Source organism: Cavia porcellus, unplaced genomic scaffold (genome assembly GCF_034190915.1).
Source record: "Cavia porcellus strain 051 isolate PalLab524CR breed Dunkin Hartley unplaced genomic scaffold, mCavPor4.1 scaffold_8, whole genome shotgun sequence".
In the NCBI taxonomy this organism is placed as follows: Eukaryota; Metazoa; Chordata; class Mammalia; order Rodentia; family Caviidae; genus Cavia; species Cavia porcellus.
The window spans coordinates 47,059,615-47,073,970 of NW_026947491.1; the positions used below are offsets into that span (position 1 = coordinate 47,059,615).

The following is a 14,356-nucleotide window of genomic DNA, read 5'->3' on the forward strand; positions in this document are numbered from 1 at the left end:
TTTGGAGTTTTGAAACTAAACTATTCTTTAACATTATTTCACTACACAGTTTCATCCTGTAAGAATGGAAATTAAAGATCATTGTCATTATCACATAACTTTTCACTTCCCTGGAATGTGAGCATGGTACACAATTTGAGCACAATTCCAGCTCCACTTCTGTAAATTTGTCATACTACAAGTCTGTTTTTTCACCTGTACTTCCTGCAAGAGAAAAATAACCACAACTAATGAATGAGAATCCATTCAGAAATAACAGAGTTTATCCTAGTGGGGTGGTCTGATAACCCAAAGATCCAGGCTGCCATCTTAGTGCTTCTATTTATCACCTATATGTTCAGCATCATTGGAAATCTGACTATTATCACCCTTACTCCACTGGATTGTGATCTTCAGTTCCTCATGTATTTCTTCCTGGGGAATTTCTCGTTAGTAAAAGTCTCATTTACAACTGTAACAATTCCTAAATTTCTGTGCACCATTTTATCAGGAAATAAAACTATTTCCTTTATTGACTGATTAGCTCAATTATTCTGCTGGGAGTCAAAGAATTTTACCTTCTGGCTGCCATGTCCTATGATCGCTATATTGCCATCTGCAAATCTCTGCATTACATGACTATCGTTAATCTAAAAGTCTGCTAGACGCTTGTCTTTGCTTTCTGATTGGCTTCATTCTTGTTCATCTTCCTTCTACTTATGTTGCTGTTGCATTTGATTATTGTAGATACAACATTATTGACCATTTTACTAGTGATTATTTTCCTATGCTGCAACTTGCTTTTCAGATACAAAATTCCTAGAGTTAATGGGATTTTCCTGTGCTGTGTTTAGTCTAATGTTTACTTTAGTATTAGTGTTCTTATCCCATATATATATATATATATATATATATATATATATATATACATATTTAGATAGATATATTGTTAGAACCTTTCTCAAATTTCCTTCTGCTTCTCAGAGGACAAAGGCCTTCTCTACCTGTTCATCCCATATGATTTTCATTTACATTTCATATGGCAACTGCATTTTTATGTACATTAAGCCTTCTGCAGGAGAAAGTGTATCTTTGAGCAAAGGGGTTGCTGTGCTAAACACCTCAGTATCCCCATGCTGAACTCCTTCATTTATAGCCTGCGAGACCAGCAAGGCAAGCAAGCCCTTGTGAATATGGTTTAGAAAACTTTTTCTCAAATGCATAAAGTACTGTGGTATCAGGAGGGCGGTGTCATGTTGAAGGAAAATTTGAAAAACAAGAAATTTCAGGAGCCCATTCAAGTCAATTTTGTCTTTGTCTCCTTTTTTTTTTTCCTTTCCTTTGCCTAATGGTTTGAAAACATATTTTTGTGCAATTTACTTTTCATGTGTTTCTGACACTCTATTTTTTTGGCGTTTGCCCCTTATGAGCTTTTTCACAGTGTAATTTCATAAATAAAATTTTATCTTGAGTTTTGCTGAGTGTGAAACTGATGAAAATAGCAGAAATTATATCTAGAACCAAGGAATATGTTTTATAAATATGGACATATTTTACTAAACATCTAAAGCATGATTTTATGACTTTTACTTATTTTGTAGAAATATATTTACTATCATACAATTGTGCTGGGAACTAATTTTAAATGACATATAATTGAATAAAATTTATTGGTAACCTAAAAGGGATGTTAAACAATTTGAGAAGACGATTGTAAGGGTTTCAGGAGGCATAGCTTCAGATACTTAACTATATACAAGGCTCGAGCTCAAGAATAAAATATACAATGGAGTTAGGTTATTATATATGATATGCCATTTACAAGAAACACATCTAACTCACAAGGAAGTTGACAGACTAAAAATCAAAATGCAAAACAGTATTCCATAGGACAGGAACTGAGAAAAATTGGATGGTTAGCTGTCCTGTGTGCAGTCAATGTAAACTTCAAGCCAAACATGATCAGAAGTGACAAGGAAGGTCACTACACACTTTATAGGGGAATAGCTCAAGAGCAAGAGTTAACCATCATAAATAAATATTCATCAAATACAGAAGTAGATTATACAAGACAAATATTAATAGGAAGAAAAACCAAATATACAATAACACAAGTGTAACAGAGGATCTTTGTAGCCCATTGTCCAAAAAGATAGATCAAGTAGAGAAAAACTCAGCAAAGAAATAACATAACTTAATCAAAACCTGTGAACAAATGGACTTTATAGATGTATACAGTGTTCACCCAACCATGTAAAATACACTTTCTTCTCAGTTGCACATTGGAATTCTCTTAAATAAAATAGATATTAGCCCATAGAATATGTTTAGTAAAGTACAAAAGGATTGAAATTACCCCATGCATATTCCCTGATCATAATAAACTAAAATTATAAATTAATAGGAAAAGAAACTGTAAAACTTGCATGCATGAATGTATATCATCTTGAACAACGAATGAGTTACAGATAAATCTAAAGAAAAAATTCTTAAAATTCAATAAATTGCCGTGATAAACTACTGAAACTTGTGGGATGCAATGAAACTGGTGCTGAGGGATATATATAGCAATGAATCGCCACATAAGAAAAACGAGCACAAATAAACAACCTAAGTCACACTTTAAACATCTCAAAAAAGAAGAGCAAGTCAAACTCACAACTTACAGAAGTTACGAAGATCAGAGCAGAAATTAATGGAGTTGACACTGTGAAAGCCATATGAAGAATTAATGGAAGAGCTGGTTGTCAATTTCATCCAATTAGGAATGAAAGGGTGAAATTACTATAGATGGCATGGAAATTCAGAAGATCATGAATATACTCTCAAAATCTTTACTCACATAGGGTAGAAATCACAGAGGTAATGGACAAATTCCTAGAAATGTATGAATTAATAACACTGAATCAAGAACATATAACAATTTTGAATAACCAAATATGAGTTAATGAAATTGAACAGATGGATAAAAACTTACCAACACAGAAAAATCAGGTTATGGTACAATCATGGCCGAATTCTACAAGAAATTTAGAGACTTAATGCCAATACCTTTCAAACTCCTTAATGAAATTGAAAGGGAGGCAATTGTTGCTACCTCATTCTTGGAGGCAAGCATTACTCTAATACCAAAACCACAGAAAGACCTAATCAAAAATGAGAATGTAGGCTAAGTTCCCTCATGAACATTGATGCAAAGATTCTCAAATAAAATACTGGCAAATACAATGTAGTAAATAATCAAGAAGATTATACATAATGAAAAGTGCGATTTATACCAAGAATGCAGGGATGGTTCAACATAAAAAAAAATCAATAACTGTAATATACCACATCAACAAAGTCAAAAACAAAAATCACATGATCATATCTATACACGCAGAAAAAACATTTGATGAAGTCCCAACACTTCATTTTAAAAACTGTACAGAAACTCAGAATAGATGGTATCTACTTCAATCTGATAAAACCCATCTATGACAAACCAACAGCTAACATTAAACTAAATCCACAAAAAATCAAAGCTTTTGCTTTAAAATCAGGAATAAAACAAGGGTGTCCACTATCACCACTCCTATTCAATATAGGTCTTGAAACATTATCAAGAGCACTTAGACCAGAGAGAGAAATAGAAGAATAAGGATAGAAAAGGAAGAAGCAAAATTATCACTATTTACAGATGACATGATATTCTACATAGAAGACTTTAAAAGCTCCATAAATGACTACTAGAGATAACAAGTGAATTGAGCAGTGTAGCTGGATACAAAGTCAACACTAAAAAGTCAGTAATGTTCCTCTACACAAACAACAAAATTACTGAGAGACAAATTATGGAAATAACACCTTTCACAATAGTATTGAAAGAAAGGAAATATTTAGCAATCAAACTAACAAAAGATGTAAACAAACCCAAATGCAGATAACTATACCACTCTAAAAAAGGAAATACAAGAGAATTTCAGGACATGGAAAGACAATTCTTGTTCATGATTGCAGGAACAAACATTGTGAAAATGGCCATTCTCCCAAAATTGTGATGCAGATTTAATGCAATTACATTGAAAAATAGTATTTGTATACCTCAAAGATCTAGAAAAATCGTTTCTAGAATTCATCTGGGCCCAGAAGAGACCTAGAATAGCAAAGGCAATTCTTGTCAACAAAGACAAGGCAGAAATGATCAGAATCCCTGACTTGAAGTTATATTACAAAGCAACTGTTATAAAATCAGCATATGGGAAAAAAAATCCCACACCTGAGAATCAATGAAACAGTTTAGAAGATTCAGAAACAACACAGAGACAATGAGCCACCTTATTGGACAAAGGGACTAAATATGTTGAGTGGAAGAAAGGTAGCCTCTTTAATAAACCATGCTGGTAAAAATGGTTTTCCACATGCTAAAGACTGAAACTAGACCCATGTCTATTGCCATGCACTAAACTAAAGTCAAAATTAATAAAAAAAAATCTAAGTATTAACAAAAAGTACCAAATGTACTGGAAGACAACAAAGATAGAATCCTTGGAGATATAGGTGTAAGCAAAGTGCTCATGAACAAAACACAAACTATATAGGAAGTATTCCAAAGAATTGACAATTGGAATCTCTTATTAAAATTTTTGAAGTTCCACTTTGAAAAAATCACCAACAGAGTGAAAACAAAACCCATACAATAGGAAAGAATTTTAACTAGCTCTCCCTCAGACAAAGGATTATATCAAGAACATATAAAGTTTTGAAAAACATCAGGACACTCAAGTTCAAAGACCCAATTCAAAAATGATCATCTGAAGTGAACATGCACTGCACATATGAAAAAACATGAGTGGCAAATAAATACATGAGAACTTTCTCAACATCACTGATCATTAAAGAAATGAAAATTAAAACAACACTGAGATTCCATCTCACTCCAGAAATTATGGCTGCTATCAAAAAATCAATCAATAACAAATGTTGGTGGTAAACTTGGTTCATAAACAACATAGGAATACAAGCAGCTAAACTGATAAATTTGGAGTTTTATTAGCTGAGCTCAGCAGCCACTCACATAGATCCCTGTTTCAGAGTACCACCACGTGGTGGTGAACTGAAGGGTCACAAGGCATTTAAAGCAAAAACCACAAAGTAAGACATTCTGTTGGAAACAATTTAGTTACAATCTTACCATAATTTTGGTTGACACCTGTATCCTACTTCTTTGTTGAGCAGGTAAAATTTTCTCTTGTGGATGCAGATTGTTTTGCTTTACAGGGACTTGTACCCTGAGAAATATTTCACCCTTCTGGGTCAAATACAGGGCACAAGTTATGCCAAGTTATGACCTCAGTTATGCTAATCTACAACAGACAGGGTTATGGGGGAAAAGGAACCCTTCTCCACTCTTGGTGGGAGTGTAGACTGTTTCAGCCACTGTAGAAATCAGTATGCAAAGTCCTGAAAAACTAGGACTGAAAGTCCCATTTAATCTATCTATTCCCCTTCTGAGTAGAAAAATTGAAACTGTCAGGTCACGTTGATACATGTTTACCCTTGTTTATAGCAATACAATTTGCAATAGCTAAATCTTGGAAACAAACAAAACACCCATAAACCACAGAATCTGTAATGGATTATTACACAGCTATAAAAATTGATACTGTTGACGCTTTTGTGGGGAAATTGAGGCAGCTTGAAAATATAATCATAAATGAAATAAATCAGACTCACATTTGAAAATATCATATTATCTGTCTAGTATAAAAATAAATGACAGTAAAAAAATTAAAGAGTAATAAGATCCAATAAGTACAGTGACTATTGTAATAACAAAAAGGAAAGCAAGTACTCAAAAAGAAAGATCAACTGAAAAGGGAAAAGGAGAAATGGAAGAATGGAAAAGATTATATGTGTATAGGTATGCACAAATAACTGTATATAGTTATACGTGTGAGAAAAAAGATAACTATATCATTAAAAAGAAGAGTTTGTGTATCATTTTTATACCTAAATTTTATAACATGAATAATTATTTCTAAGTTAACAGTGTGCAATATATCAACTAATTTTGATTTCTTACTTTTTTTGAAATTCTGTATTATTTCTATCACTTTTTTCTTTTTCTTTTTAAAATAAAACAGAAGAAATTAAAAATAAAAAGGTAAACACAATGAATATGACTCAAATCGGAAAGATTAAAACATTACTTAAAAAGAATTTTCATATCAGTTAGAGAAACTGGAAAAAATTAGATCTTCTCCTCTACACACGTGGATTTAAAAAATTGAAAAAATAGAAAATTTTATAAATGCAAAATACCTGTGTATAGGACATAAAACTGATTATGTTCTATATATAATTTCTACCAAGTGAATAAGGCATATGTTCTGAGGGCTCAATGTAGAATATTTTTCCAGGATGTCAAAAATATTTGATTCAAATTCTTCTCAATCATTTCCATAAAATTGTATGGAAAAGAACACTGTCAAACAATTTCCTGAAGGCTAGCATTGCTCAGATTCTAAATCAATGGAATAATTAACAGTAAAATAAATAAATAAATAAAACTACAGTACATTAGCCTTAATGACCAGAAATATAGTATCTAAAAAAGATACTAACAAAGAAAATACAACTATCTTAGAAATATTTTCTTTACTGGGACTAAATACCAAATACAATCAAGTTAAAGGAAAAGTAATTTGCTTTGTCTTACAATTCCAGTCTGTAATTAATTATCTCCAGGGTAGAGATGCCATAGTGCAAGGGGTTGGCAGAAGAAAGATATTAAATCCATGGCAATTAGAGAGCAGATTTGAGAGGGGAAAAACTGGTAACAACAATATACCTTACAATTTTTTTCCTCCTAGGAAGGCCTCCATCTCCTAGTATTACAATTAGTTACTTAAGTCATCAATGGATAAGTCCTTTCATGTTTGTAGCACTAACTTTAACTCACAATTCAATCATCTCCCAGACATATAAGACTTAGGGAAAGGCTTATATCTAGAAAATAACAATCCACTCTGACTCTCAAAGGACTCATCTTATATTATGCAAAATGCCTTTAATCCATTGATAAGACTTGTCAAAGTCTTAACACTTCCAGTTTTGCTGAAAAATCCAAGTCCAAAGTCTTCACTAATGCCAAGTCAAACTCTTAGCTGTAAGTACCTGTAAAAATTAAAAACAAACAAACAAACTAATCCTTCAAACACAGAATGGCATAAGAAAAGCTGCCATTCTAAAAAGGATGAAGAGAAGCATACAAAGGGTTGGGATCAAAGCAAGATTAAAAATTCAGCAGGGAACATTTAAGTTCCATATCTATCATCTGTGGCAGAATGTGGTGAGATATGAGTTCTGAAGGGTCACAGGTTTGGGTGGTCCCACACTTTATGGCATGCTGATTTCAGCACTCATGACCTTTTTCTTAAAGTAACCTTGCTCAAGCCTATAGCTTTCCTTAGCAAATGTTTAACACTGTTGACATGCCTAATTTTCTAGGGTCTGTAGCACACTTTTGGCTCTATCTCTCAGCTTCATTGCTTACATTATCAGGGTTATACAGTCAGATCTTCCAGGCTGTTTTGAAATCTGGATAGATGCCTCTACAACCACATTCTACATATCTGAGAGAACAGCGCCCATGTAAATATAGGCCAATGATGGCCAGGAACTTGAGAAATACCCATTCCTCCCTTGTAAATTGCATACAGAGTCCTCTGAATACCTGAATTTCTGAATATTGTGAAGTGAATCCCTAAGAACTAATTCCCTAGGTAGCCCTTCTTAAGTAGGGTGCCTATAGACTATCCTCTACAATAGAAGCTTACAGTTTTGTATCATTGAGTCTTTGGAGTATGGTGTCTTGATATTTCTTGAAATTTATTCAAGCGATCATTACTAGTTTTCTGCTAGAAAATATGTGGCTTCTGTTTAACACTAATCTTTTTGAGCACCTATGTTCTCTAATGGACCCAACTTTGTAGGTACTTCCTTTGGGGAGAAAAAAGCAAATGTCTAACATCTGCTATTGACTCTTGGCTGTCATTGTACAACTGATTAAAATCAACTAGCAGTACTAATGACAGAGTCCAAATATTCAGAAGCTTTGAAATTCCTTCTCAGGTTAGTTTTCCTACCATCCTTTACTTCAGTCTCTCACAAAGTCTCAGGACATTGACAAAATCAAGATAATTTTCCGCAAGCAAGTAACACATGTGACCTCCAGTACAGCTGACAAGGGAATCTTATTTTCAACTGAAATATCCTTAGCCTGTTCATTACTGTCTACATCACTATGAGAATTTTGGTATTCTGCGCTCTGATCATTACTGCTTATCAAGATTGTCTAACTAAAGCTTCTCCAGCCCTCATGCCTAAATCTTCCAAACCCCTTTTATAAACCTGTTCCAAAGGCTTTAAAGCCACATGGTAATTTACACTCATACAAATTCCACTTGTCTGGCACCAAAATGTGAATTTATACTTTCCCATAACTGGAAGACCTAAAATTTAAAGAAGGGGAGGTTTATTTTGGTTTTCAGTCCATGGTTAATTTTCTCCAAGGAAGAAGAGTCATGATGAAAGAGCATGGCAGATTAACTGTTTAACTCATGGTATCCACAAAAGAGGGAGATAGGGAGGGAGGGTGAGACAGGGAGAGACAGGGAGCGAGAAAGAGATAGATAGATAGATAGATAGATAGATAGATAGAGAGCAAGATGGAAAGACAAATATGATAACAAGGATTTCTTCTTGTATGTCATTATCCCAGTGATGCACCTCCTATGAGGCTTCACTTCACAGTATCATATTTTCAACTCATGAATTGGTAAATCCACTACTTAATAAACACAAACACTAACCCACAAGCGAAAAGCTACCAAAAACATGACGTTACAGTTCAGCATTTTGTTTTTAAAATATAATAGCAATAAATCTTTGAAAAGATCATGTATCTTGACCAAGTTGGCTTCATTCTAGGAACTTAAGTATTGTGCAACATACTTAAATTAATTTATGCAATATATTTCATAAAGAGAAGCACATCAAAGCAACAAAAACATGGATAAATCAAATAATTTCACCCAAATAGATAAAGAAAAAATATTTCATAAAATTCAATATCTCTTGTGAAATAAACCTTGATGAAATTAAGCATATAAAGATCATATCTGAAACTGATTAAAGACTCACAGGTGGTATCATAAAAATGTGAAAAAACAGAAATAATATCCATGAAAATCCTGAACAAGGTTAGAATGTCAGTGGCACGAAAGAGCTCCTGGCAAGCCAGCTACAGAACCAACAAGCATCTCCAGAATTCCAGCCATGTTGGAACTAAGGGCACTGAACAAGAAAGCAATGCGTCCACCTTCCTGTTAAGCAACCATAGCACGAGTTTGTGGCGAGTGAGCCAAGAAGAGACCAAGTCAGCATCTCTCCTGAGACTACCATCATGCGGGCTTAAAATCAAATACCCTTCCACCCCTGTGATAGCTCGGACCCCAGAATAAAACCCAAGGAAGCAAGAAATTAAAATTTGGGGAGCAAAAGCTTTACTTTAGTCCAGGTTTGGCATCACAGTTTCCAGGAGCCAATTTGGAGACTGCATACCTTACAGCTAGAAAGGTTGGGTTTTAAAGCCGAAAACCACAGGAATGTTGTAATCCCTGACACAGTTAGATAGCATCTGGGCCTTATAGAACTTCCTGTAATTTCCTTGAAGTTAAGCATTACTTAAAGAACAGCACATTTTATTACAGATAGCTGGATGAGGGGTAGGGGAGGGGTTACAGGAAACTGATACCTAAGGCTTTTACAGCTTTCTCAGGAAATTGAAACTTAACCTATGTAGATAGGAAGGGGAAAGGGGAGCCAGTAAGATGCATACAGAACAGAAAATGAGGTGCAATGGTTAAAACTAGGTTACAACACCCCCCTCCCAGCAACTGTGACCAAGAAGTGTGAGAATCTTTTGGAAGGATGACCCTATGCAATATACCAAATATGGGGAATTTCCTTCAATCATCTCTTTTGAAGGCAAATAAGGTTTTCACAATTTTCTTTGTTCTGATTAATTGTTTTGCTCTATTCAATATCCTCTTTCAATTGGTTTTGTAATGTCCTGTTCGGTTTGAATTTACTATAACTGATTGAATGGACAACTATTGTGAAGATAACGAGATATACTATGGTACATATTGCTGTTATCCCGGTATCCTGCTCTGAAGTTCTGTATCAGTTTCACTGCATTGTTTGAATTGGTTTTATTCTATCTTGTTCTGTTGTATTTTATTTCCTTCACACACACACACAAAAAATTAGAGTGTCTACTCTGTTACTCTTGTTTAATAAACTTTAGCCAAAGCAACCATGCAAGAGGAAGCACTAGCTAATACATATAAGCAGAGGCAAAATTAATCTTATTCACAAATTACATGATCCTTCACATAGAAGAATTGATAAATTTCTTCAAAAATCTCCTAGAACGAATAAGTTGAGTACAGTAGCATCACAAAAATCACCACAAAAAATGAATAGTTTCTGCAGAGCAAAGGAAATAATCAACAGAATGAAAGCAGTATAAATTACTATTGAGTACATTATAAAATGTTCCACATCTTTAACTGCCAGTCGGCAAAGTGCAATCTCTCTCTCTCTCTCTCTCTCTCTCTCTCTCTCTCTCTCTCTCTGATTTTGTAATACTGTTGATTGAAATCAACTTAAATTGTTTTAGAATATCTTTTCATATGTGTGGCTATCTTTTTTTGTAACATTTCTCTCCACCAGGAACTGTCGAGTGTATACTGTCCATAGTTCCCAACTAATTTGTCAAACAATCAGAAATAATAGGGATGTAATTTATATATTTAAGCACTCCTAATGGCCAGGATTTCAAATAGTCATATATTATGAGTGAATATTGAACAGAATGATACAAAATGCAATTCTTCTAATCAAATCTATATCTAACCCTGACATTACTCTAAATAGAACAAAAAAAAAAAAGACAATGAAATGTAAATTCTGAGACATTGACTTTATTTGCAGTCCATACTGAATTTTATATTAGCAAGTCAATACAGTATGTAACATTCCTAGACATTCTTTAAGAGCAGAGGACACACTGAGAGGTTATTTCCAAGTGTCTGTTTCTCAGTAGGATTCTAAATATTATTGCTCAAAATGGGAACTTTACAAGTTTTATAATTTTGTAGAGCAGTAAAGTCTGGTGCCATCAGGTGAGTTGTAGGCAGGCTGGTGAGCTCCTGTGACATCCACAAATAAGTTTTCAACCAAATGTTTAAGAGCTACCTACTTTGTATAAAGGACACTGGCAAGCATTCTCTTAGAAGTTGCTGACATTACCTGCCATTTTCTAACAAAATGTCTTACAAGGAGCTTCCCTTTAGGTCTCCAGTATGAAGAGTTTCCTAGTTTCCTCATTAGCTCAATTCTTTAAGCAGGGTTCAAACTTTGGTTCTCTCAGGTCTTCAAATGCAGAGAGATGCCTAGAGACTGTTGCATTAACAAGCAAGTAGACTGAGTGAATTGAGATTCAGTTGAGGTGGGTCCCTAAAAGAGGAAGATGATGTAGAATGATTCTTCCTTTCCTCCAGAAACAATTTTGAAAGGTCTCTGCCTAGAAACTGGGAATTGAGGACTAGAGTCCACAAGATATAAGGAAACAATCATTCCCAATTAACTCCCCTTTAGAAGACAGTTGATTTCAACAGGAAATAATAGACTGTCACATGGTTTCTGTTACTGGCATATTAATGAATTCAAGTTGCTCACATATGAAAGTAAATATTCAGTGTTGTGAAAAAATTCTTCATGGAATACAGCAATAAATATTGTAATAATTGAAGTATAACTTTCTCTGGGAAAGGAGAGCACAAATATTACTAAATGTAATAGCATTAGAAACACACTACAGATACATTCTATTGTATGAACACACGGAACACATATTATTGAACAAAAGAAGTTGGATATGAGGTTCAAATTGTAAGACTTCGTATATATGAGATTTCTGAAAAGGCAAGATGAATCGATAGTAACCCCCCCCCCCAAAAAAAAAAAACCAAAAAAAAAAAACCCTTCAGTAGATATGTGAATTCAGTGTTGGATAAAGTTTGGATGAAAACAGAGGAATGACTGTCTGGAAGCAAAATTTAAAAAAAATGGTATGATGGTCACTAGCTACATAATTATACAAATGTACAAACTTTTTTTAATATATTGAATAAAATGACTAGTATTGGATGGATGACATGCGTAATTAATATGGTGAAAATTGACACAAGTAACATTAGGAAAATTTGAGGTACAAGGTATATTACATATGCAAAATTTCTTCAAATACAGACATAAATTACACAGATAAATTTTTAATAAATCAGTAGGATTTTTATTTATTTATTTACTCTAGGATTCAGAATAAATAAACCCATATCATATTTCGAACTAAACTTGGGTTTGAAGTATTTGTGCCAGATGTGACAGCTGTTTATACATATACAAATAATTTATTTTTAACTTATAATACACATGGAAAACTTATTTGTGCATATGCTATTCTTTTTGCATATGTTATTCTTGTGTGTAGTACTGTCTTTAAAAGTTCATCATAAATGATATTTGCTACTGGAGGACAAATTTGATCTTTCAGGTTACTCACATATTCTACTTATTTTCTATCACAATGTCAATTATAAAATAAATATGATGTTGTGCAATTGTCTCTGTTGATTTTAACAAAACAATAGTCATTAAGGATAGATGCCAAGGTAAGCTATCAATACATACATTTAAATACTAACCTAAGCATATATAAAAGGGTTCATAAGACAAAAGGATTCAGTGCTATGCTTTATGGGAAGGGATATTTCTAGCTAAAGATAGAATTTGGCATTGGTATTGAAAGAAGTACTTTTCTTTTAGAAGTTAGAAAGACCTCAGAAAGGTGAGTGGAGAGTTTTAAAAAACTTAACATAATGAGATATAAAGGCTCAAGCAGAGAAACAGTGTAAACAAAGACTAATATAATCGAACTTTGTATTGAATTTCATCATTCATAATCGAACAACATACTATTTATATCTAAATTTTGTCTCACTGTTTTGAAAAAAAGAAAACTGCTGAAACACATATTTGAGGGCTTCTTTTACCTGTTGGTTCCTTAGGGTGTAAATGAAAGGATTGAGCAAAGGAGCAACAGATGTATTGAGCACAGCTACTCCTTTAGTTAATGTCACCCTTTCTTTTGCTGATGGCTTCATATACATAAAGATACAACTCCCATAAGTAATAGAGACAACAATCATGTGTGAGGAACAAGTGGAAAAGGCCTTTCTTCTTTGTTGAACAGATGGAACTTTTAGAATTGTTTTAAGGATGAATGTGTAGGAGAGAACCACTAATAACAGTGTGATAACAAGCGTCATCACAGCTAAAATAAAAGCCATCAGTTCTATGAAATGTGTATCTGTACAAGAGATCTGCAGGATTGGTGAAGTGTCACAAAAGAAGTGATCAATCACTTTGGAAGCACAGAAATCCAACTGGAGTCCCAAGAGCAATGGGGGAAAGATGACTAAAAATCCAATTGCCCAGGAGCTGAACACCATTTGGTAGCAGACTTTGCTGTTCATAATGTTTGGGTAATGCAGTGGTTTGCAGATGGCAACATAGCGGTCATAGGCCATGGCAGCCAGGAGGTAAAACTCTGTAATTCCTAATAGAAAGAAAAAGAATAACTGAGCTACACAACCACTGTAGGAAATTGTTCTGTCTCCAGTGAGAACGCTTATCAAGAACCGTGGAATGCAGACTGTGGTGAAGGAGATTTCTAAGAAGGAGAAATTTCGGAGGAAAAAATACATTGGTGTCTTGAGGCGGGGGTCCAGCAGGGTGAGGGTAATGATGATGAAGTTTCCCATCAGGCTCAAGATGTAATTAAATAATAAAAATAAGAAAATCATCATTTGTTGTAAAGGGTCATCTGTCAGTCCAAGCAGAATGAACTCTATTTCCCTTGACTGGTTCTTCATTTCTTTTTGTCTTGTCAAATCTGTAGAGAAAAATCACAAGATTTTTTTTTCTTCATTTATATAGATAACACATTTGTTATTTAGAAACTTAACAGTGTACATTTTACCAAGTCAATTTAAAGTTCATCAAAATGAATGTATCTTCAAGTCCATCAGACAGGAATTTTTTGCTTGTCCAAAGTTGAGTAAAGTCTATTTATCAATTTATAAGCAGTTGACAAGTCATTTGCAGGCAGCTGCCCAAATCCAATAGTGCTGTTGATGTATGACTTTCAAATACAGGGTCTTAAGAAGCTGGTTTAATATTGGATATTTTTGAGTTTCTCAAT

The 14,356-nt window shown here is 33.9% G+C and overlaps 1 protein-coding gene and 1 pseudogene across 1 annotated transcript; one reads left to right on the forward strand and one right to left on the reverse strand.

Annotated features, from left to right (window-relative positions):
- Positions 1-234: 234 nt before the first annotated feature.
- LOC100714876 (olfactory receptor 6C1-like) lies at positions 235-6,398 on the forward strand (annotated as a pseudogene).
- Positions 6,399-13,067: 6,669 nt separating this feature from the next.
- On the reverse strand, positions 13,068-14,039 carry LOC100714599 (olfactory receptor 6C6-like). Its single transcript, XM_003476000.3, has one exon. The coding sequence runs from the start codon at positions 14,025-14,027 to the stop codon at positions 13,068-13,070; it is 960 nt and encodes a 319-aa protein (XP_003476048.2). The 5' UTR covers positions 14,028-14,039.
- Positions 14,040-14,356: the final 317 nt, after the last annotated feature.